This window comes from Myotis nattereri, assembly GCF_964212035.1.
Source record: "Myotis nattereri genome assembly, chromosome: 15".
NCBI lineage: Eukaryota > Metazoa > Chordata > Mammalia > Chiroptera > Vespertilionidae > Myotis > Myotis nattereri.
Genome location: NC_138090.1, coordinates 1744835 through 1767992, shown reverse-complemented (window position 1 = coordinate 1767992; position 23158 = coordinate 1744835). Strand labels below are relative to the sequence as shown.

At 64.1% G+C, this 23158-nt stretch overlaps 1 protein-coding gene across 3 annotated transcripts; it reads right to left on the bottom strand.

Annotated features, from left to right (window-relative positions):
* Positions 1–1808: 1808 nt before the first annotated feature.
* GPT2 (glutamic--pyruvic transaminase 2) lies at positions 1809–22209 on the bottom strand. Of its 3 annotated transcripts, XM_081106649.1 has the most exons (12): positions 22068–22173; positions 21592–21855; positions 15287–15376; positions 13598–13706; positions 11300–11430; positions 10533–10776; positions 8784–8863; positions 8251–8387; positions 6587–6761; positions 5690–5845; positions 5099–5211; positions 1809–3851 (listed from the first exon to the last, which is right to left on the bottom strand). In XM_081106649.1, exons 2-12 carry the CDS (start codon positions 21832–21834, stop codon positions 3761–3763), a joined length of 1569 nt encoding a protein of 522 aa, XP_080962775.1. In that variant the 5' UTR covers positions 21835–21855; positions 22068–22173; the 3' UTR covers positions 1809–3760. The 3 variants fall into 3 exon arrangements, with proteins under 3 accessions (XP_080962775.1, XP_080962776.1, XP_080962777.1); XM_081106650.1 differs by lacking the exon at positions 15287–15376; XM_081106651.1 differs by lacking the exons at positions 13598–13706; positions 15287–15376 and having other exon boundaries at positions 22068–22209.
* Positions 22210–23158: the final 949 nt, after the last annotated feature.

Sequence of the window (23158 nt, the reverse complement as noted above, 5' to 3'; positions counted from 1 at the left end):
GAACCCGTCGCCGGGGCCAGGCTCACTGGGCCTGGATCCCACGCCCAGCCGTTCTCACCTCAGCGAGGTGGCCTGGGCAGTGCCCGCGTTTCCGTTTCCAGGTAGAGCAAGCATGTCAAACTCAAAGGCTAACACGGGCCAAATAAACGAGTTTGACATGCTTGAGATGGAGGGGCTTTGTGTTGGAAGGGATCACGTCTTAGGTATTTGAGAGACATCCATTGTCAGTGTGGGAGGAGCAGGGAGAGGGTGTTGCCTTTCGTCCTGGCCCTGGGGCCTCTGCCCTTTTCCACTGCGCGCTCTCTCTATATATATATGTTAGAAGCCCAGCACGTGAAATCGCGTGGCCCCGCCCACCCATGCCGGTCTTTGGTCATTACAAAGATTTCAGAGAGGAAGGGCGAGTGAGAGACAGAAACATCAATGATGAGAGAGAACCACTGATCGGCTGCCCGCTGCACCCCCACACTGGGGATCGAGCCCAGAACCCGGGCATGTGCCCTGACTGGGAATTGAACCGTGACCTCCTGGTTCATGGGTCCACCCTCAACCACTGAGCCCCGCCGGCTGGGCTCCCTCTCTGACCAGCGAGAATGTTGGGAGCTGCCCTCGAGCCCCCTTCCTGACAGATGTGGGCAGCAGCGGGCCGGAGCCACCTCTCGGTAAGTCAGCTGTTCAGTACCTCCGTTTCCTTCCCTGCAGCCGGGGACGGAGTGGCACAGGGCCCTCACAGCCGGTCACGGCCAGAATAACCACCAGGCTGCGTGCCAAGCGAGAACGTACCAGGAGGCACGGGCTGACCGCGAAAACCTGCCCAGCCAGTAACGCAGCTAGGAACGCCGACGCAAGTAGGTTCTCCTGACGGCACCCGTGTGCACGTCCACCCTCACCCACCGCACTGCAGTCTGGAGTCACATAATTGGCATCATGCGCAACGTCTAGTCAGCCCACACCCGTCTTAGCCAGAGGCAGGGGGCCAGGCATTGCTTAGGAGCCGTGTCCAGGTCTCGTCACAAAGCTGAACCACCACAGTGCAGGTGGGCCCGGCTGCCAGGTTAGAGGGCGTGTGTTTGCTTTTAAATGAAATCCTGCCAAGCCCTGGCCGGGTGGCTCAGTTGGTTAGAGCATCAAACGATACACCAAGGTTGCAGGTTTGATCCCCGGTCAGGGCCCAGACAAGAATCAATGAGTGCATAAATAGGTGGAAGGATAAGTCAATGTTTCTCTCCCTTCCTCTCTCTAAAATCAATAAAGAGGAAAAAAATTAAAATAAATGAATAAGTAACTGCTGGCGGGGATCCCATTGGTGCTTAAACCTTTTTTCATCTGGAAACTCCCTTCCCCGTAGGGACAGGGTGGCCGTGCACAAGATCAACACAAGGATGTCCGCGGAGAGACGGACTGTGATTGTGAGTGGACGTTACCTGAACACCCCATCACATCTCATCGCATCCATTCGATGCCCGGTACGTAGTCGTTACAAAACAATGTTGTAAACTGTTTTATGGCACGTTAATTAAGTAACAGAAAATGCATCTGATGTGCTGATCAGTGTTTGTTAAGACACGTGCCTCCCTCGCTGTGCCGAGAGCAGGCACACCGAGTCGAAAATGATGACGTCCTCTGCGTCCAAGGTTTGCGGATGCTTAAATGTTTTCATTACGAAAATATACACAAAAGTCACGTAGAATGAGGCGCTGTACACCCCTTGCCGCAGTATTTGGGGAAACACTCGTTGTGCCGGGAATACGTTGCCGAGCGAGGATGTCCGCGAGTGTGAAATCTACACAAGGACCGTGAAGCCGGGACCGTTTTCGACACAAAGTGCTTTATTTTGAAATTCTCAGCAGAGCTCTCGTCCTCAGTGCCTGGCTCAGGAGACGCCTGTGAGAATCCAGACTGGAACGGGGGCAGGCAGGCCTGTCGCCCCTCCCGCAAATCCATACCTGGGGACGCGCAGCCCGGCCCCCCGGCCCCCCACCTGCGGGTCTAAATGGACAGAAAACCTCACGGGTGTGGATTTACAGTGTGGCCGCAAATGGCCAATGCCTCTCTCTGGTGCCGCCCAAACCAGACACCAGGATGGAAGCCGTAGGAGACGAGATCGCGCGTGACCGTGACCGGCGCTCCCACCCCGTGCCCCTTGCTAGGCCTGCATTCACTGTTTACAGGCAAACCAAGTGTACACGGCGGCATCGTTAAAAACCATGTAAACATTGCAAAGACGTCAGGGGTTACTTAGAATCCAAAGAGATATATATATAAAAGAACTACTGGGCTTGTGAAGACTACAAATACCAGCCCTCCCTCCGCCCGTGAAAAAAGCAGTTGTTACAAAAATATAAAAAATAGACCCGCCTCTGCTCATCCTGGTTCCGGACCATGCCAGAGCCCGGCAACGTGGAGCTTTTTAAGGAAGGCCGCCTTCCCAGAGACCCTGTTCCTCGAGGCTGTGGCTGCCTTTTTCTCGGGGCCGCAGGGAGTTCGCCCTGGAAACTGGAGCCCCGGGGGCTGCTTTCCAAGCTCAGATTCTCAATCCAGCTGCTTCCTTTTCCCCTTGGGACGTGCTGGGTCCCCAGACTCCTGTGCTGGCCTTGGGCTCGCTCCCTGCCCCCTGGGGAGGGGGCACGCCTGCTCCCACTCTCTGGAGGGCAGTGGGGCCCCGGCCAGGTGTGCTAAGCCAGGGAGGCTGCGGCAAGGGGGGGTGCCCCACCCCCGGCCTGGGGAGGTGACAGGTGCTGCGGCCCCCTGGCTGGCAAACACTGTGGAGGCAAACACCGCGGGAAGTGAAGTACTTTTATGCACTTCAGATCGACCGCACAGCAGGCGCGTCGGCCAGTTCATGGGCAGGAAGTGGGCCAAAGGCAGTTTGCAAGGGCTCAGCGGACGCCTTGGAGACGGGGTGACTGGCCAGTCCTCGAGGAGGCTCGGGCACTAGGACCGGGCCAGTCTCACTGTTCCTGCTCTCGCCAGCAGAGGGCAGTGTGTGCCAAGGCTCAACCGGGCCCTGGGAGAGAACCATTGTTGGGGAAAAGCAGGATGGATCCACTCACCACCAGGCCGACTCCCCACACACAACTGGGATAGCGGGATAGCGCTGGGCTGTACCCCGGTCTTAGGTCCCAGCCAACCCGTCACCCCCAAAGCCTCGTGGGTGCACGGAGTCCTTGCTCCCTGGGAGCCTGGTCACCTGGCTCACACCCACTCATCCCCTGCAGGACACAAGGAAAACAGTACCCACCACCACCCACCGGCATCCCCGCGACCCCTGCACCCCTGAACTGAGACGCACTGTCTGCCTCCAGCCAGAAGGGGGCGCCCCGCTGAGCCTGCAGTGGACTCGGGCCCCCGCTGGGGGCTGGGTTCTGCACCAAGGGTTTTATTTCACAGATCACGTGGTGGTTGGGATGTCCAGTCCTCCCCGGGGTTCAGCCCTGCACTTCCAGCCTCTTGTTCCTCGGAGCAGCCTCTCACCCCGATGAGCCCCGGGAGCAGCGGCGGCAGCAGGTCCAGACGCGCCCCCCACGGGCGGGCCACATCCCCTCAACTTTGGTTGCATCAAAAAACAAGAAGAGAAACAGGGTTTCTGGGACATCCCCATTCACACCGGCTCGGGAGAGACGTGCTCCCCACATCAAGGCACAAAGAAGGCGGCCTCCTGGGGCAGGACGGCGGTGACAGCGACCGGTGGCCCTGGCGGGGCCTGAGGCAGGTCGCTGGGAGGGGTTCAGTGGGGGCGTCGAGGAGGCGGCCTGGGGCCTCAGGCGAACTCCCCGAGGAACTGGATGTGGAAGTCCTTCACCCTCTGCAGCACCGTCTTCAGCTTCTCCACGGGAGGGAGGATGGTCATCCTGGGGGGAGAGGGGCGTCAGCCTGGCCGCCGGCCGCCCGCAGGGGCAGAGGGCAGAGGGCAGAGGGCAGAGGCGCGAACCCCGCAGCTCCAGCCTCCCACCTGCCGCCGGGGGCACGAGGGGGAGCGGGCCAGCTGCCCTGTCCACAGCCAGGGCTCCAGCCGACAGCAGCTGGCACGGCACCCGGCACTGTTGAACCACTATCTCCGCCCCCACCCCCCGCCAGTTCCTATACTGCTTTTATCTTTCAAAACTTTTTTTTATTATTATTGATTTCATAGAGAAACATCAATGATGAGAGAGAATCATGGACCGGCTGCCTCCTGCAAGCCCCACACCGGGGATGGAGCCCGCGACCCGGGCCTGTGCCCTGACTGGGAATCGAACCCTGGCCTCCTGGTTCCTAGGTCAGCCCTCACTCACTGAGCCGCACCGGCCGCGCTCATACAATGTTCACCCAGGTGACACATGCAAACAAAAGCCACGGCCAGGGCAGCATTAGGCCCAGCAGCCCGGCCATCGTGGCAGACGGCGTGCGGACACGGGCGGCGTGCAGACCTCCGGGAGCGGACACATCGCCCACGGATACAGACACCCACTCCCCCAGAGGGGCCTCTAGGTCTCCACCCGCGGTCTCTTCCAGGGAGAACCCCGAGGAGCTCCCACACCCTCCAGCCCTGGCCGCCCAGGTGAGCCTCGCGGGAGGGGGAGCGGCCAGCCATCGCGTTTGTCCACGGGGCACGCTGCCCATGACCTTGACCGGGTGGGGCCTGGCCCAGGTGCTAACTGAGCTCAGGACGGTTCTTTCTTCAGTGTCTGCCCAGGGGACAGCTGAGGGCCTGGCCTCTGGGGAACCTGGGGCGGGGAGCGGCTCCAGCGCGCTCAGCCCGAGGGCCCATCACGCGGGGCCGCTGGGAACCTTGCGTTCGGATGCGGGACCTCAGCAGGCCTGTGGGGCAGCGGACGGCACCGCTGAGCACCGATGCTCAATGCGGCCGCCGTGGGGTGAACAGGGACAGGGACTAAAGTCAGCCACCAGCGGGAGCGTCCCAGATGGTAGGCGCCGGGTGGAGGCAGCGAAGGGGCGGGAGGGACGGCCCAGGAGCGACCCTGGCACAGGGCGGGGGGTTCAGGGGGCTCTGCAGGACAGTGGGGGTGCGGGGGGGGGGGTAGCCCAGGAAGGCCGGGCTGCACGTGTCTGTCCCTGCAGCCAGGCTCTGCTGGGCCCTCGGGAGCCCGGGTGGTACCTGAAGTGGTAGGTGCCTTTCCGCTGCCCGAAGCCGCTGCCGGGCACCACGCAGACGCCCGTCTCCTCCAGGAGCTTCATGCAGTAGAACATGTCGGGGGCCATGTTGTGGGCCTGCGGGGACAGGGGGCCTCGGTTCACCCGGCTTGGCACCAACGCCACCGGAAACGGCAGCAAACAATAGGATCGGAGGTTCCTTCCCGTGGCCAGGGCCTCCCCCACCATCCCCCGCCGTCCGAGGCCCGGCCAGACGCTGGGTGCTGCGTGGCTGGTGCAGGGAGCAAGGGCCCAGGGGAGGCTGGAGGGCGGAAACACTTGATCCTCCAAGTAGGGCCTGTGGCACCGCCTGAGAACGGTTAGAAGCGGATCTCGGGCCCTCCCGGCTTCCTGAACCCGAACCGGAATGTGACCAGTGTGCGGAGGGAGGCTCTGGGGCCGAGAGAGGGCCTCTGGCTCCCCCAGCCGCGGTCGCCGCCTCCCACTGGGCCCAGACCAGCACCCCGCCAGCCCGCACAGCAAGCAGGGCTGGGCCTCGGGCGTCGCCTTCACCGCAAGGGCCCACGGGGCACAGAGCCCCCGCCCGGCGCCCCACCTGCGCGGCCTCCACGGCTCTGGGGGGCAGGACAATCCGGGGGAAGGCGTACATGGCGCCCTGCAGGGGGTTGCAGTGGATCCCCGGGACTTGGTTGAACAGGTCTTCTGTCAGCTTCGCTTTCTTGGCCAGGTTACTCAGGACGGACTCTTTCTCCTGACGGGACAGAGAGCGGGAGTCAGCACCGACGGCAGCGCTGGGCTGCAGCCCCGGAAACGGCCCTTCCTCGCCAGGGCCGGGCAGGCATGAGGGCGAGCCTGCGTGTGTGAGCACCGCCGGGTCTCGTCACTTGCTATTGAAAGGGTCCGAATGGCCCGGCTGCGTGGCTCAGGGGTTGAACATCGACCTATGAACCAGGAGGTCAGGGTTCGATTCTTGGTCAGGGCACAGGCCCGGGTTGCGGGCTCCATCCCCAGTGTGGGGCGTGCAGGAGGCAGCCAATCCATGATTCTCTCTCATCATTGATGTTTCTGTGATGTTTCCGTCTCTCTCTCCCTCCCCCTTCCTCTCTGCAATCAATGAAAATATGTATATTTTAAAAGGGTCTGCATGGACCACTTTAAGCGCGGAGGATGTCTGCTGAGGCCAGAGGCAGGCCCCTGGCCCAGAATCACTGCTGCCCACCCCCCTGGGAGTTTAGGAACAGAATCCCCGGGGCTCTCAGGACACAGTCCTTCTCTCTGGGTGCCCATCCGTGGGGCCCACGGGGGAGGGAGAGGAAAGAGGTAGCCACCTCCACCCCAACACTCGCCTGCCACACTCTCAGGCTTCGCCTCCTGTGGGCACTCCCCACGCCGGGAGGAACCACGTGTGTCCCCCGGAGAACATGCCCTGAGCACCTGGGGCCCTGGCGGGGGCGGGGGCGGGGGTGGAGACAGGCCCGGGACCCGCACTCACCCTGAGGAACTGCTCGAAGGACTCCTCCCCGGGCACCGGGGGGTTCACCATGATGTCCATGGCGGCCTGCCCCGACACGGGCGGGCACAGGCGCACCGACAGCAGCTTCACCAGCTGGCCTTTGATCTCGGGGTGCAGGTTGATCACCTCCATGTAGCCTCCCCGGTAGCCACACCTGCAGGGAGGAGGGGGCAAGAGACGCACTGAGTACCGTCCACCAGCCGGAAGCTTCCGGGGCCGTCCCTGGAGCTCCTGCCAGGGAACGCGACGGGAAGGGACATGGGCGCGCTTATGACTTCTGACGAGGAGCAAGCACGCTCTCTCTCGCTGAGGCGGGGGCGCTGGGGCGGCAGCCTCTGGACCCCACACCGGGAGGGGAGGGCCGGCCGCCCCTGCCCTGGGACTGTTATGTCAAGACACACGCTTTCATCTTGTTTGAGCCGCTGTATTTTGGGGCCTCTTTGTTACAGCAGCTGAGCCTGAACCCCAACTAATACACTAGCCTCGTTCCAGAGGGGCCCGATTCAGGCCTGGCACCCCCTGCCCAGGGGGAAGGTCATCCCCGGGGCATCGGCCTGAGGACATTTGCTGGGCGTTTTGCTGCCTGAGAACAGAGTCAGCCCACGGGAGAGCAGCGCTGAGAGCAAGGGCGGAGGAAGGCAGCACAGCCCCCTGGCGCCTCCCGCCGGGCCGGCTCTCCTGCTCGCGCTGAGGACCAGGTTCTGTGACTTCGCCCTAGCGGAGCCAGACGACACAGGGTCGGGTCCTGTGCAGATACGCTGAGATGTACGAGTTTAAATAAACCGCGACTTTTCAGAACGAGGCCTGCCCATCAGGGCATCTTCTGGGGCCTGGCCGCCCCACCCCCTCGGGACCGACTGACAAACGCAGGCACCGAGGCGGGAACCGGGCCCCTTCCTCGCTGCACCCGCACCCTCCACCTCAGAGCCCGGCGTGACGACACCCCGTCCAACACTCTCAGAATCCCTGGCAAAGACGCTTCCCGTCTGACCCCGGGACTGGACTCCCCACGTCCCAGCAAGGTTTCCTTCCATCTGCCCTCAGGCCTGGCCTGGCTGCAGACACACCCCGCACCAGGCTGTCCCCAGACCTGGCTGTCCCCGCACCGGGCTGTCCCCGCACCGGGCTGTCCCCAGACCTGGCTGTCCCCGCACCGGGCTGTCCCCGCACCGGGCTGTCCCCGCACCGGGCTGTCCCCAGACCGGGCTGTCCCCGCACCGGGCTGTCCCCGCACCTGGCTGTCCCCGCACCGGGCTGTCCCCGCACCGGGCTGTCCCCAGACCTGGCTGTCCCCAGACCTGGCTGTCCCCGCACCGGGCTGTCCCCGCACCGGGCTGTCCCCGCACCGGACTGTCCCCGCACCGGACTGTCCCCGCACCTGGCTGTCCCCGCACCTGGCTGTCCCCGCACCGGGCTGTCCCCGCACCGGGCTGTCCCCGCACCTGGCTGTCCCCGCACCGGATTGTCCCCGCACCGGGCTGTCCCCGCACCGGGCTGTCCCCGCACCTGGCTGTCCCCGCACCAGGCTGCCCCCCGTGTGGCCTTTCTGGTGTCTCAGATCAGCAGAGGCCGAGGTTAGGGAGCCCTCACTGTTGGGGGTTTGACGGGGCCGGGCAGTGGGAGGTGGGGGGGGGGGCACGTACTCGCCCATGTAGCCCTTGGAGGTGGAGTGGAAGGAGGCGAGCTCCACGTTGCTGGAGAACTCGGGCCCCATCTCCGACAGCACCTTCTTGAAGGAGTGGAACCTGCAGTCGGCGGAGTACACGTTGTCCTGGTACACCTGCGGGACAGGGCGCGGATCGGCTGCTTCCGGGACCAGCAGCACGGCCCCCGGAACCTTCCAGAAGGAGAGGCCTCGGGCCACACGAACCCCCCCCTCCACCCGGCCTCCAGACCTCCTTCCCGCCTCGTGTGACCAGTGACGCGACGGAGGACCCCCAGCCCGGGCAGGGGCACCCGGGAGTGTGAGGTTCCTTCCTTCCAAGGTCAGTGATGCGAGAGTTCCCGGGCCTGTCCTGGCCCCTCGCACCTGCACCCCAGGAGAGCGGGACCCCCCCACGCCGTGGCCCCTCGCACCTGCGCCCCAGGAGAGCGAGACCCCCCCGCGCCATGGCCCCTCACACCTGCGCCCCAGGAGAGCGGGACCCCCCCCCCCCCGCGGGGCAGCGGCTCGTACCTCGTCCGCCAGGAGGAAGAGCTTCTCCTCCCACGCGAAGCGGATCACGTCCTCGATGCACTTCCTGCTCTGCACCTGGCCTGGAACCAACAGCCGGAATGCAGGTCGTGCTGGTTAGAGTGCCCCCAAGTAAGAGCTCCCCCACAGAGACGCGGGCGTCACACCTGTTCCCTGTGACCGCGAGGGTCACCCCGCCTCGTGGCTGTGCCTGATGGGGTGCAACACACACAGACGTGTATGCACATACATGACCTGTACAGACGTATGGACCCGATGCCAAGCCGTACGTCGCGTATGCTACCTTTCTGTCACCAAGAAACATACCGACACGCTTGTCTGTGCAGGAACATCAGGAATGTGCCCGAAAAGGACAGAGCTGAGCCTCCTGAGCGCGCGGTGGGACTCAGCCGGTACTTTGGCCTTGAACTGTCTCAGCAATGAAGCAGTGCCTTGGCGAAGGGACCACTAGTGTCCCGCCAAGCAAGGGCCCACCAGGCTTCCGGGATTCGGGGGGTGGGGGGGCAGCACCCCTGGGTGCTCCAGGTGGGTTTCTAGCTGCCACGCCCCATCTCCCAGTAGCTGCCTGCGTTTCACACACTCAGACCCCGTTGAGCACAGGGGGCCCTGCCCGCTCATCCAGTTACTCCTTATAAAACCTGCTCACGTCACATGCACTCACACAGTAAGAAACGGTTATTTCTTCCCAGGCAGCCGGTGCACATGGACCCCCTCTCACCTGCACAGGGAAGGCGGGGGCGCCCTGGGATGCAGCAGGACTTGCAGCCCCGAGGGAGGGACCGGCTGGCTGGGAGCTTGTTGGAAATGCAAATTAGCCCAGCCCAGCCCAGCCAATCAGAGCAGAGCGCCTGGGCGTGGGGGCCAGTGGCTGGTTTCCTTGAGACCGCTGCTCAGAATACTGATGCCCCCAAGACTCGGGTGCGGCCTGGCCTGGATTTTAGAAAGCCCCCTTTGTGAATCTAAGCTTCAGCCCGGATGGAGGAGCCGCTCCGGCCAGAACATTCTCCCCACTCCAGGAGCCGGAGCAGACACACCGGGACAGACAGCCGGCCGCCCGGTGTCGGAGCTGCAGGGTTGACGTGGCCCGAGCAGCTTTTGTCCCCAAGCAGCAGGTGCCACCATGAACTCCAGGCGCCCCCGGCCCTGACCCAGTTCATCTCAACCCGGGAGAGGGAGCCCTCGTCCTCGGCGCCCGGGCGCGTCCTAATCGCAGCCCAGAGACCAAAACGGCAGGACTGTGCTTTCTGCTTAAGAAAAATTATGCAAAATCAGGAGTGATTTTCAGCTTGTTGGAAACAGTTCTTGCTTTTGTTTTTATGTGGCATTTCCTGTTCAGGCCTCCAGGTCCAGGGCAACAGCGCCTCCAAGAAACACAAAAACACCCCCCCCAGCGTTTTTCAGAAAAACAGCCCGAGCCCCACGCTGAACGGCTGCGGCACAGGAACCTCGAGGAGGAGGTTGCAGATGCAAGAACAGGAGAAAAAGGGGCCGGAGCAATAGCACAGCCCCGCCCGGGGGGAGGCCACACCAGGCGTGCAGCAAATTGTCGGCTTATGCTGCGAATCTGGACCCTGGACCGGGGTCGGGAAAGCGGGAGCAAAGTGGACTTCGCGTCACTCCTTAACTCCTCAACGCCCAGACGCAGGCGCTCCAGCCCCGCTCATCCCCCCTCCTGCCCCCCCACCGGCCCCCCTCCCACCGGCCCCTGCAAGGAAGGAGGAGCAGCCGCACCTGTGGGGTTCCCGGGGTTGATGATGCACAGCACCTTGGGGTCGCAGTGCTCCTTGGCCTCCCGCACGGCCCGCCGCAGCTCCTGCACGTTCAGGGCCCAGCAGTTGTCCTCGTCCAGGTAGTAGTTGACCTGCACGGCGCCCAGCTCGGAGAGGACCGCCGAGTAGAGGGGGTACTGCGGGATGGGGATCATCACCCCCGTCCGCGACTTGCCGCCCCCAGAAACCAGGATCTTCAGGATCGTCTGCAACGGAGACAAATCGCATCGTCCAGGGCCACCGCCACTGACAGCAGATGAGCCAGGGCCCCCAGCCCAGCCTCTCCCCAGCCGCCCCGGGGACGGGGCTGCCTCACTTCCTGAGCCTCACTGTCCTCATCTGTAAAATGGGATCTGCCGTAGGAATAAGCAAGATCAAATGCTCTCATGTTCCCGGCACCGTGCCTGGCAGAGGAGGTACGCGGTTCGAGCTGAGTCAGAGAAAGGGCCACGTCGCCAGAAACGGGGGCTCCCCGAGGGCCCCAGGGTCCCTCCCCCGCTGGACCTGCTGCTGTGGGCTCTGCGGGAAACCGAGGCTGCAGCACCTCGGGCTCCTGAAGACGGAACAAGGTAAGGACGGCAGCTCCCGGGGTGGGGAGAGAGCAGGGACCACGGGGCCCAACTCCCTCCCAGGCCTGCCTCCCAGCGAGGAGGCCCACGTGCTTGCCCCTCACATGCCAGGCTGCCCTTCGGGCTGAGCAGCGGCTCACCACCAGCCCCCCCCACGTACGGTGATGCCGTCGCTGGCGCCGGTGGTCAGGTAGATGTTGTCGGGGTCCGCAGGCACACCGTCCCGCCGGGTGATGTAGGCAGCCACGTCCTCGCGGATGCAGTTAACGCCCTGGCTGGCGCTGTAAGACCCTGTGAGACACCCAGCGACTCAGTGACCAGGGCCAGTCGGCCATATCCCCACACACCATTAACAGAGGAGGGCGTTTTGGGGGGGCTCGGTGGGGCCCGACTCCTGCTGCCCTAAGCTCCGGAATCGTGGCGAGCTGTTGAGCCACCTACCTGGGCCTCAGCCACCCACTAACCTACCCACCCACCCTCTGTTCTCCCACCCCCCAGCCACCCACACATCCACCCAATATTCGCTGAAACCTTGGCTTCTAACCAGTGAAATGGTGCCCGTACCTGGGTCACCTGCCCCCTGGGGTTTATACACAGCCTGTGACGGTATCAGTCATGACAGCTGGGATTGCTACGTTTTTAAAAAATATATTCGTATTGATTTCAGGGAGAGGGAGAGGGAGAAACATCAATGATGAGAGAGTCACTGATGGCTGCCTCCTGCACCCCCACACTGGGGACCGAGCCCACAACCCGGGCCTGTGCCCTGACCAGGGATTGAACCCGTGACTTCCGGGTTCATAGGTCAATGCTCAACCCCTGAGCCACGCCGCCGGGCTGGGATTGCTGTTTCATCACCAGTGCCTACACGTGGTCCACCGAGCTGGACAATGTGCCACCCACAGTGCACCGCCTGCCCACCCAGGGGTCTGCAGCCCTGACCAAAACCAAGCCCAGGTCCTGGGGCTGCTGGGCATCAGCCCTCCCCCCACCCCATTGAGGGTCAGAATCAGGGGCACCCTCTACACGCAGTCAGACAGGCAAAGCGCGTTTCCCATGCCGGGTGTTGGCGCTATGGCGACGGCTCGGGTGTCGACTGGGAGGCGACAGAAGGTTGCCGTCCTCCTGCCCCCGGCTCCCCCGCCCCCCGAATTCCCAGGCCCTCGTCTGCCGGCCGCCCTGGCTCCTCAGACTTCCCGGCCTTTGCCTTTAGGTCTCGTCATGCTCCCACCCACACGGAGCCCCCAAAGCTCCCACCTGGTCCCTGCGGGTCTGTCCTGAAGCCACTGCCCCCCCAGCCCGTCCGGCCTCTAATTCCTCTGTGGCTTCACTCTGTGGGGGAACCCGGCCGCTCCCCGTGCTGAGTCCTGGGGGGCGGGGACCACGGCCGCTTCTCCGTGCCTCTCCGCCCGAGCACCTGCCCCCCCCCGGGCCCCCCACACCCCTCACCCCGAGGGGCCACCTCGCAGGACAGGGCAGGTGAGCACAGGGCTCTGCATAAAGGGACAGAGTCCAGGGGAGCGGAGGGGCGGGCAGAGGACAGAGGCCGAGGTGGCTGCGCCCTGCGGGGCGAGCGCGAGCATCCCTGTCCCACTTTCCGGAACATTCGGGCGCGCGTCCTAAAACAGCTCTAAGAGCAACTGTGTTCCCCCCGGGGCTACAGAGGGAAGCCGACCCCCTGCGCAGGCGCTGAGCAAGGAATGGGGCAAAATACACAGAAAACAACAGGAGATGGGAACAAAGGCCGAGGCCCTTCTCCGCAGGGAAGGGAGAGAGAATGTTATTTCCACATCACGGGGGCCGGGCTCTGCGGGGGAGGCTGGGCAGGGCAGGGCAGGGCAGGGCTGGGCAGGGCTGGGCAGGGCAGGGCAGGGCAGGGCTGGGCAGGGCAGGGCAGGGCAGGGCAGGGCAGGGCTGGGCAGGGCCGGGCAGGGCCGGGCTGGGCCGGGCTGGGCTGGGCTGGGCAGGGCTCCCAGCAGAGAGACCCTTAGGCCTGGAGATGGGAACAATGAAGTGTATGTGTGTGTGTTGGGGGGGGGGGCAGTGGGAACCATGGAAGCTGCCAAAAGGGGGGCTGAGGCCTGTGGCCGCGCTATCCTTCCCCAAGGACGAACCGCCAGCCCCCAGGCCATGCCGGACGAGCAGGGGGCACCGAGCCTCCATCCGCCCCCTCCTGTGGCTGAGGCCAGGCGCTGGTTAAACTGTCGGCTGAGGGAGGGCTGTGTCCACGTGGGCTCCCAAGGCTCACCCCAAATCCAGCCGAGGCGGGTGGGGGACCTCCAGCCTGCCCATCGACCACAAGCTGGCATGTACCCCATCGGCCCGCAAACAGGAGGCTCACAGCCGGACGACAAGAGGGCCCAGCCACCCCCCACGCTCACTCCGGCGCACACCCCTCGGCCCGGCCCAGAACACTCGTTCACCGCCCCTCACCCTGTGGGCCCTGCAGGGGCCTCACCCAGGCTGTTGCCGCCGCAGGCCTGCAGGATCCGCCGCGCTCGCTTCTTGGCATCTTCCGGGAAGCTGGGGCTGTCCAGCAGGTTTGGGTAGGTGCACAGCGCCATCACCTGGGGAGGGGGTGCTTGGTGACCTGGGCCGCCACGGGGGAGCCGGGACAGGAGGCTGCCGCTCAGCCCCCAGCCCCGACGCTGCCATGCAGGCCAGCGGCTTACACCCCCCGACCCCACTCCCAGCCACAAGAACCAGGGGTTTCCTGGGCAGGAGGCCAGGGCTGAGCAGCCAGCACAGACCCCCTCCCGACACCCAGCCTGAGCCCCCGGGGCCACCCCCCTCCTCACCATCACCCCTTTCCTGGCCTGAACGGGAGACCAGCTCAGCTTTCTGTCTCTGAAACAGAAACCCACCCTAACCTCACAGATGAAGAGGAGGAAGCGAGAAAATGTTTGCCAAAGGGCCAGTAAACCCAGCTCGGGGCAGGTCCCAGTGGGCGCGTGGGAGCCGTGTCCTGTGCCCTGAGGGGGCGCATGGCTCTGACTCCAGCTGGGCAACGTGGAGCCCGCCTTCTCTGCCTTTGGGGGAAACTGACCCGGCCTACCCCTCCCAGGGCCCTGCGGGGAGCTGGGGGCTGGAGGGGCCAGCACAGGCGGGAGAGGCCGGGGTCTGGAAATGCCAGGCCCCCCCAAAGGCTGAGGCCACAGGCGCCTATGCTGCTGGAGCCCCAAGGATACACTCCCCAGGGGAGACCCTCTGCTGGGCCCCACCCCTCCAACCCCCGTGCTTCCAGGGCAACCAGGACCCCGACCGCCCCAGCCTCGACCTCCCAGGGGAGCCAGCCCGTTTGGGCTGATCCATTGCCCTGTCCTGGCCCAGCTGATGTGCACGGGCAGCCTTGTGGGAGCTCCCTGCAGGCCGAGCCCCCACCCCCCATCCCCCACCCCAACAGCAGGGCGGGAGAAGGGGAACCGGGTGTCCAGCTCCCCGCCCGCCCCTCCTGGACCAGAAGCCACACGAGGAACATGTCTGGCTCCCACACGGGCTCCGACTCCTTGTGGGGCAAGCGCCAGCCCCAGCTGGTCTCGGCCTCTGTCCCGGAGACCACATGGCGCCTCCCCTCTCCCACCCGCCCCACAGCTCTGGCCCAGGCAGCATCTCTGTGGCTGGCACGGGGTGAGCTTGCCAAAGCCACCTGGGCGGAGCCAGCACTCACCCAGGAAGCCCCGCTACCCGCCAGCTTTCCAATGCCCTCACCAGCCAAGCTCCAAACTCAGCAACCAGGACCCCACCCTGGGCAGAGCCTCCCTGGGACCTGGTCCACCAGAGCAGTCCCCCACCCCCCACCCCCGGGCTCGGGAATTTCATCAGCTGGGCTAGGACAGGGCAATGGATCGGCCCAAACAGGCTGGCTCCCCTGGGAGGTCGAGGCTGGGGCGGTCGGGGTCCTGGTTGCCCTGGAAGCACGGGGTTGGAGGGGCGGGGCTGAGGGAGAGACCCAGAGACAGTGGGCACTGGAGTGGCCGCTACTTCACGGGCACCCCCGTGGGCTACTGGTGCCCGCCTCATCCTGAGGGGCTGCCAGGCAGGGAGGGAGGCAGAGGTGAGAGGAGACGCGGCCCTCCCAACCTGTTCCCACCCCCTCCCCCACCACCCCATCCCCGGCCTCGGCCTCCGAGGCCCCCCCCCCCCTCACCTGGCGGAGGAAGGTGATTGGCTGCTGGCCCATGGCCTGGGCGTCCCCAATGTTGGCACGGATGACCTCGGTGAACGGCTTTTTGATGCCCTGAGCGGACAGAAGGCCGCAGCTGGTTACGAGAGCCTCTCGGACGCTGGATTCCCGAGGCCGAGCAAGGATCCCACGGACAGTTACCAGCAGCCCTATTCCAGCCTCACCAGGCGCCCGGCACAGTGCCAAGCCCGGGACCGCCTGGTCCCACTGAGCCGGCACTACCAGCCCATGAGGAAGAATTAGCATTAATCTCACTTTACGATGTGGACATGAGGCTTCAAAGGCTGCAGACACTTCCCCGAGGTCACATAACAGTAAACACAGCCCTGGGGTTTGCAGCCAGACCCACGAGCATTCTTCTTAACCACACGCTCGCCATCCCGCCCCCCCCCCCCCCGCCTTCCCAACAGGCCACAAGGACCATCCTGTCCTGCCAGGGCCCCCGGGAGGCAGCTGCAGACCACAGCCCAGGCGGCCTCAGAGCCAGGTCTGAATGAGGGAGGCCAAGGTTACAGGGAAAGGACCTGCTCCCACCCCCAGGGCAGCCCCAGTAACCGGCCAGGGACTGGGAACGCCCCTCCCAGAAGACGCCCGTCAGCAGGGAGCACTCAGGGTCATTCCCTGGCAACCTTGGCTTTGCAGAATGAAGAACACGGGCTGATTTTCACATCAGAAAAACAAAAAACATCGGGAAGAAGAGACTGGCTGAGGAGCAAAATCAAGGCCACGGCCAGAGCACAGAAAACAGATCCCGGAGAGCGGAGGAGCCGCCGGCCGCTCAGGGGTGGGCAACGACCTGTGCGCCAGGAGGTCACGGTTCGATTCCCGGTCAGGGCACGGGCCCGGGTTGTGGACTCGATCCCCAGTGCGGGGCGTGCAGGAGGCAGCCGATCCATGATTCTCTCTCATCATTGATGCTTCCATCTCCCCCTTCCTCTCTGAAATCAATAAAAATATATTTTTCTAAAAAGACAGCGAAGGAATCAGAGGCCCCGGGGAGGACGCCACGGGGGTGACCAGAACACGGGGTCCGGACGGAGGGCAGCGGGGACCTGGAACCGTGAGGTGCCGCCCTGCTGCCTGGCACTCCACTCAGCCTGGGAGAGTGAGAAGCAGCAACAGGTTCAAGGGCCTCCCGGGGCAGCTGCGACGATCATCTGAGACAAACAGTGAAGATCTCCCGGCAGCACCCGGACCTCATCATCTTACCCAGCTGCCAGGAGCCAGGTCGCCAGGCCCCGGTGGAGGGAGAAGGCCGCGGGGCCAGGCGGTGGCGGTGCCCAGGGGTGACCGGTGGGAGGCCTGAGGCACCGCAGTACACATGCTAAAGGTAGGGGGCGCTCACTGTAACACTCGCCTTTCCCCCACTTCTCACAATGTGTGAACAAAAGCAACTCGAGGAAACTTTCCCTTAAAAAGAAAAAATTTTTTTTATTGGTTTCAGAGAGGAAGGGAGAGGGAGAGAGAGAGAAACATCCACGATGAGAGAGAATCATGGATCGGCTGCCTCCCGCACGCCCCCCACTGGGGATGGAGCCCACCATCTGGCTTGTGCCCTGACCGGAATCGAACCGTGACCTCCTGGTTCATAGGTGGATGCTCAACCCCTGAGCCACGCCGGCCGGGCAAAACTTCCCCTTTTAAAATCAATAATATACACCTTACGTAAAAAACAGTGGGCTTACGGCAGTGGTCGGCAAACTCATCAGTCAACAGAGCCAAATATCAACAGGACGACGATTGAAATTTCTTTTGAGAGCCAAATTTTTTAAACTTAAACTATATCGGTGGGTACATTGTTATTAACTTAATTAGGGTCCTCCTAAGGCTTAGGAAGAGCCACACTCAAGGGGCCAAAGAGCCGCATGTGGCTCGCGAGCCGCAGTTTGCCGACCACGGGCTTAGGGGATGAAAGCAGCTGCCAACCAAGTGTTCCCGACCCTCCTTCCCACCCCTCAGCCCCTCCCCCATACAAATTCTCCAGGGGCTTCTGGAGGAGGGCACCCCAGAAATGACCTTCGCAAGCAGGGCGACACGTCTCCAAAGCCATGTTTCTGGGGGGAAGGGGCCTCGTCATCCCCTGGTGCCCTTCTGCCGAGTCCCCGGGGCTGGCAACACGGAGAGCTGTCCCGGGGGCACGGAGAAGGAGGCAGTGTCCCGAAGGCCAGCGGGCGTGGGCTGCCCCTGCTCCGGGACTGGGCCACGGCACTGGGCCACGGCACTGGGCCACGGCACTGGACCACGGGACTGGGCCACGGCACTGGGCCACGGGTGAGAGGAGGCCCCGGAGACCGGCCCGCCTGTGGCCTCAGGGCTCATCTCGCAGGCGCAGGCGGGAGCCAAGAAGGCTGGGACAGGAGTGGCCGAGGCCACGGTGCAAAGGGACAGGCCTGACCGCCCCCCCCCCCCCCCGGGCGCAGGCTGGGGCTCCTGGCGCGGCCCCCTGAACGCAGGTGATCCCCATGGCATGGGCACGGCCCATTCTTCCGCAGGGAGTCACGTTCTGGGCCGGGAACCAGCACAGCTGTGGGCGCTCGGCCAGCCCGTGCGGGGAGAATAATGCCTGGAACCGGGCCTGGGCCTGGGCCTGCGCCGGCCTTGCCCTCCCCAGCACGGCTCAGCCAACTAGGGCCTGGGAACACGGAGCACCTCCTTTCTCGGGCCCGGGGGCTGTGATGGATGAGTGGGGTGGGGGGGGGCCAGCCTGCCCAGCCAAGGGCCGCCATACAGGACACTGCTCTGGGCTGACTCCGGCCCACACGGCCTCATCCAGGCCTGGCGGGCACACCAAGGCCTCCGCCTCGCCCCGGGGCCTGCCAGGCCAGCAGGCAGCGTCCCTGCCCCTCGAGCCCACCTGCACCCACCCTGCGCGGCCACCTCGCTGTGGACACTCAGGTGAGTTCTACCCACGGGCTGCCTTCCCACCCTTCGGCCTGGGCAGCGACGGGAGCAGGTGCCGGCGACTCGCACCGAGTGTCGGTGGGAGGAGTTAAACAGCGTCCCCTTGAGGGTCAAGGGGATGAGTCCTGCACTACACATTTCTTTCTGTTCTTTATTTTTCGTGACCCCTCACCTGAGGGTATTTTTCCATTGGTTTTTAGAAAGGGCGGAAGAGAGGGAGGGAGGGAGACAGAGAGAAACATTGATGTGAGAGACACACGTCCATTAGTCGCCTCCCACACGTGCCCCAGCTGGGACCCGGGACTGAGCCTGGAATTGAACCCAGGACCCTTCAGTCCACAGGCCAACGCTCTATCCACTGAGCCAAACCGGCCAGGGCCAAATTTCCTTCTTTTAAAGTAGCCGCTAACTGGGAAGGAAATGACCCATCGATTTCACCACCTGTGCTGGCCCCCGGCTTCCAGCCTCGGAAGCCTCGGTTCTCAGCTGCTGCGGGCACAGCCTGGGGCCTCCGCGGTTACCTGTACACACCCTCATGTCGCCAGCAGTGACCGCTCTGCCCTCTGACTACGGACGTTCTGCCCCAGCTGGGACTTAACAAACAACCCCACTCCCCACGCCCAACACAAGGCCGGAAGGACAGGAAGGCGAGGGATGGAGAGGAGGCTGAGGGAGGGCTGCGGGATCTTCAGACATCGCTGCCGGCAGCTTTTTTTAAGTGCTGCTCCCAGCGAACACGGAACAAACAATCCCCCGCTCCCCACGCCCAGTACAAAGCCGGAAGGACAGGAAGGCGCGGGACAGACGGAGCAGGAGGCCAAGGAAGGGCCGAGAGCTTCTAACTCCGCTCCCTGCAGCTGTTTAAAGTGCGGCCCCCAGTGAACACGGACCGAGATGCGACGGCTCCTTCCCTCGGAGGTACGGCCAGGAGGAGGAGAAGCAGCCCCACGCAGACGGCAGGAGGAGATGCTCCCTTCCACACGCACCGCACTGCCCTCCGCCCTCGGCCCGAGCTGCTCTGTGCCCACCGCAGAGGCGGGAAGGCCGGGACGCGCCAGGGGAGCCCCCCAACGCCAACGCCGCCCCGCGTGCAGCCAGCGGTCACTGCCTCTGCGTGCAGAGCACCTGGAGACGGAGGGGTGCAGAGGCCTCGGCAGATGAAGCTGCGAGGCTCACCCCTCACCCTCCTCCCTGCACATCCTTGCCCATCCCGTCTAGAACCAAGTGGAACCGCTTATAACAAGTCCAGCTTTCATCACTACGTTCAAAGCAGAGCTGGAGAAACCAAAGCGGGGCCAAGGCGGGGAATCCAGGGCGCTCTCAGAGGGGCGCCGCTGAAGCGGGCACAGTGCGGGGACTGTCTCCGGAATGAGGGGTTGGGGGGCTGGGCTCACCTGGCCGGGCTCTCGCCAGCACCAACAGCCAGGCGCCTGGGACCCAACAAAGGAGAAGGGGCGAGCCAGCGAGGGCACTAGACACTGTAGGTGGACGGAAAGAACGGCTCAGTTCACGCAGAGGTAGGGCGTGGCTGCAGGGCGTCTGTCCCAGAAATCAGAGCGTGTTTCTGGCTCCAGTGGCCAAGAAATGTGTTCACCTGCAACCATGGCGCCATACCCCGCGGGAAACCCTTCCCGGTCCCGCACCTTCACACCCAAACTTCGCACCTTAAAAGCCTGAGCCCAGCACACACGTGTCTCACCCATCTCGTCTCTCTCTGCCCAGCAACTCTCCAAACAGCACCAGCCCCTCCCCAAGTGCCCAGACCACCCCACCTCCCCCAGGCTTTGCTCACAGCCCCTCTGTCTGCTGAGAAGTCCCCCTGACCCTGAAAGGACTGGGGGAGGGGGGGAGGCCCAGAGAACAGAGCAGCTGGCGGTCTGGAGGCAAAGGTAGAGTCCCTTCCTGTCCCAACCGTCCTCGGGCACTAACATTTCCTTCAAGGAGCCTACACCCAAGTTGGTATTTAGCAAAATGCAGAGATAACCCCTGACCCCAGCCAGCTCTGGAGCCAGAGAAATCAGCTGGAAAGTGATAAACTTTGAACAATGTAACCTCAGCTGTGTGGTGACAGGGAGATTGTTATCACTCCAGCCTGCCAGGTACCAGCAAGGGGCAGGGCAGCCGTAACCTGCGTGCCCCGCCCGGCCCCACCCGGCCCACCTCCAAGTCCAGGGAGGGCCAGAAACCAGACCCCGCCAGCCTTCGCGCCAGCTTCAAACTTGGCCCCGCAGGGAGCCAGAGGGAGTCGCTGACGCTGGCTGGTCCAGCTCACGGTTTTGCGTCAGCAGAACTGGGTGTCCCGAGCGGGGTGTCTGCAGGCCAGGAGCTCATCCAGCCCCCAGAGGCCACGTGGGAATGGGGACCGACCGAGTGTCAGGCCCGCCTCGGCCTCCTGCCCGGGGACGCCTACTGATCCGCTGCCTCTGAGAGCAACATCCAGGAACCTCCCCACCCCCATTCCGGGTCAAGCCATCTTGTTCAACTCTCTTCAACTCTTCCTACAAACCGTGGCGCGTGGACCCTGTGACATGCCCCTCCGGACGCCCCCTCACCAAGCCCACCCAGGACTGAAGTCCTACAGGACGCCAGCCACCTGGCCTGCCGGGGCCAGAAAATCACTCCTGGGCTGTGGTCACTCTGACACGCAGCTATGAACTAAGCCAAGATCCCAGCCAGCTGGTCCCCAAGGCGAAGAAAGTCCCTAGCAAACCCCAAGGGCCCATCTCCGACTCCCTGACAACTCACTGGGGGATGGCCGTGTCCTCAGACAAGAACAAACCGAGGCTGCAGATCAAGGTCCCAGAGGGGGCCTCGGCGGGGAACTAACTAGGCAGGGCCCCCTCCGGCCCCTGCTCTTGTCAGGGACTCACTGTCAAGGACCCAAAAGGTCTCAGACATGGAGAGAGCAGGCTGGGGGCACAGCCCTCTCCTCCTCCTCCCTAGCAACCGCCTTCCCACCCCCACCTCCCAGCACCCCATGGCGGCCCCTCCACTGCGCTTTCTCCAAAGGACGCATTCAGGCTTCGCACCTCTGACCTCGCCCCTGCGGGTTGTTGTCTCTCTACCCCGCCCCCCAAGGATCTGGATTCCGGGCGAGGAAGGCAGCCCCCTAACTTGCAGCGCCAGGCACAACGCGGCTCAACAAGTGACCCGCCTCCGAGGGCCTGACTGTGCCGAGTGCGGGCACTGGTGGGTGAAGGGGTGGGAGGAGGGCATTGTCTTGTTCAAGTCAAGCCTGGCCGAAAGCCGGAGCCGCCGCGGGGGAGGGAGGGGGTCGGACGCGCGGGCCCGGGAGGAGGACAGCTGCTCCGCGCCCCCATCGCGCCCCCCAGCTCCGCGCCCCCATCGCGCCCCGCGCCCGCGCTCACCTTCTGCAGCTCCAGCTCGATCTCGCCCGCCTTGAGCACGATGGGACCCCGCACCGCGTACTCCACCGCCTTCACCCGCGGGTTCATGGACTCGAGCGTCAGGATGCGCTCGCGCCGGCTCCGCTCGGGCCGCACTTGGAGCACCGCCGGGGCCTCGGCGGCCGCGCTGCTCAGACATCGGCCCCAGGGGCGCGGGGTCCGGGGGCAGCAGCCCCGCCGGACCAACGCCGCCGCTCGCTGCATCGCGCACCCGCACGGACAAACCTTGGCACAAAACAAAAAAGAAAGAAAAAACACGTCGCTCACAGCCCAAGGCGGGCACCCAGGCGCCTGCCCCCAAGCCCGGCCAAGCGATCGGGCTCGGGGAGCGTGTGCCCATCCCCCGGCGATCGGACCCTCCCCGCGCCACCGCGGAGCCAAAGCGCCGCACAACCGGAGACTGCAAAGAATGTGCCCGGTGCATGCATGCAACGTGCCTGTCGCCGCCTGGCACCCCTCGCCGGCCGGCCCCGCTAGCGCGCGAGTCTCCAGCCGCTCTCAGGCTCTGGCGTCCGCTCCCGCATCCCAGGGCCAGGCGTCCGCACCGCCAGGTCCCCCGCGCTCGCACACCCACAGCCCGCGGGCCCGCCCCGGGCTTCCCGCTGCCCCCTGGGTTTTGTAGTTCTCCAGGGTGTTTCTGGAGCATGTGTGGAGGGCTGGCTGAACTACAAGTCCCATAGTGCATCGCGATGGTCTGTCTGAGGAGGGCGGGGCGGAGGCGGGCGCTGGAGTCTGGCTCAATCCCCGGCTGAGCGGGCGGGAGTCGGGGTCTGGCTCGGCCCCCGCGGGGGCCTAGCAGGGGCTCGGCGCGTCTCAAACTTCTGTGAATGTAAAGCTGTTTGCAGATTCTCCCTGGAGGCGCGTCTCCCCCACACCCCCGACCCCTGCAAGGACGCCCGCTGAAAGGTGGTGCAGCCCTGCACCGGGGTTTCATCATCCAGGTGGCAGCGGCTGGTGGGAAGTGGTGGGTAGGAGTTCGGGACTGGACTGCCTGCCACTCTTACCCCTTCTGAACGTGGGGTTCCTTGTTGGCAAAACGGAGATGTACCCACAGCCTGTAAGGGTGGGTGGGTGGGAGGATGGGCGGACCGGCACCTGGCATAGCACGTGGTCCGGCTTCTGGCCCCTCCGTCGGAGCTCTCCCCCGCCTCCCTGACCCCTTTTTATCTCCTTCCAAGCATCGGACATGGTCTTGCTCAGATACTTTTTACTGGTTTACGGCCTCCTCCAGGAAGCTCCGGAATGGCTGGGCAGCGCGTTTCCTGGTATGACCGCCCCGCTAAGGGTTTCCAGCACGTAGTAGCCACTCTAAATGCTGGCTGCAGAATGAATGCTTAACACAGGGTGGATTATTTTTACATTGATTTCAGAGAGGGAGAGAGAGATAGAAACATCAATGATGAGGATCATTGATCCATTGATTGGCTGCCTCCTGCACGCTCCACACTGGGGTTCTGAGCGAGCCCACAACCCCGGGCATGTGCTCTGAAGGGAATCAAACGGTGACCTCCTGGTTCAGAGGCCAACG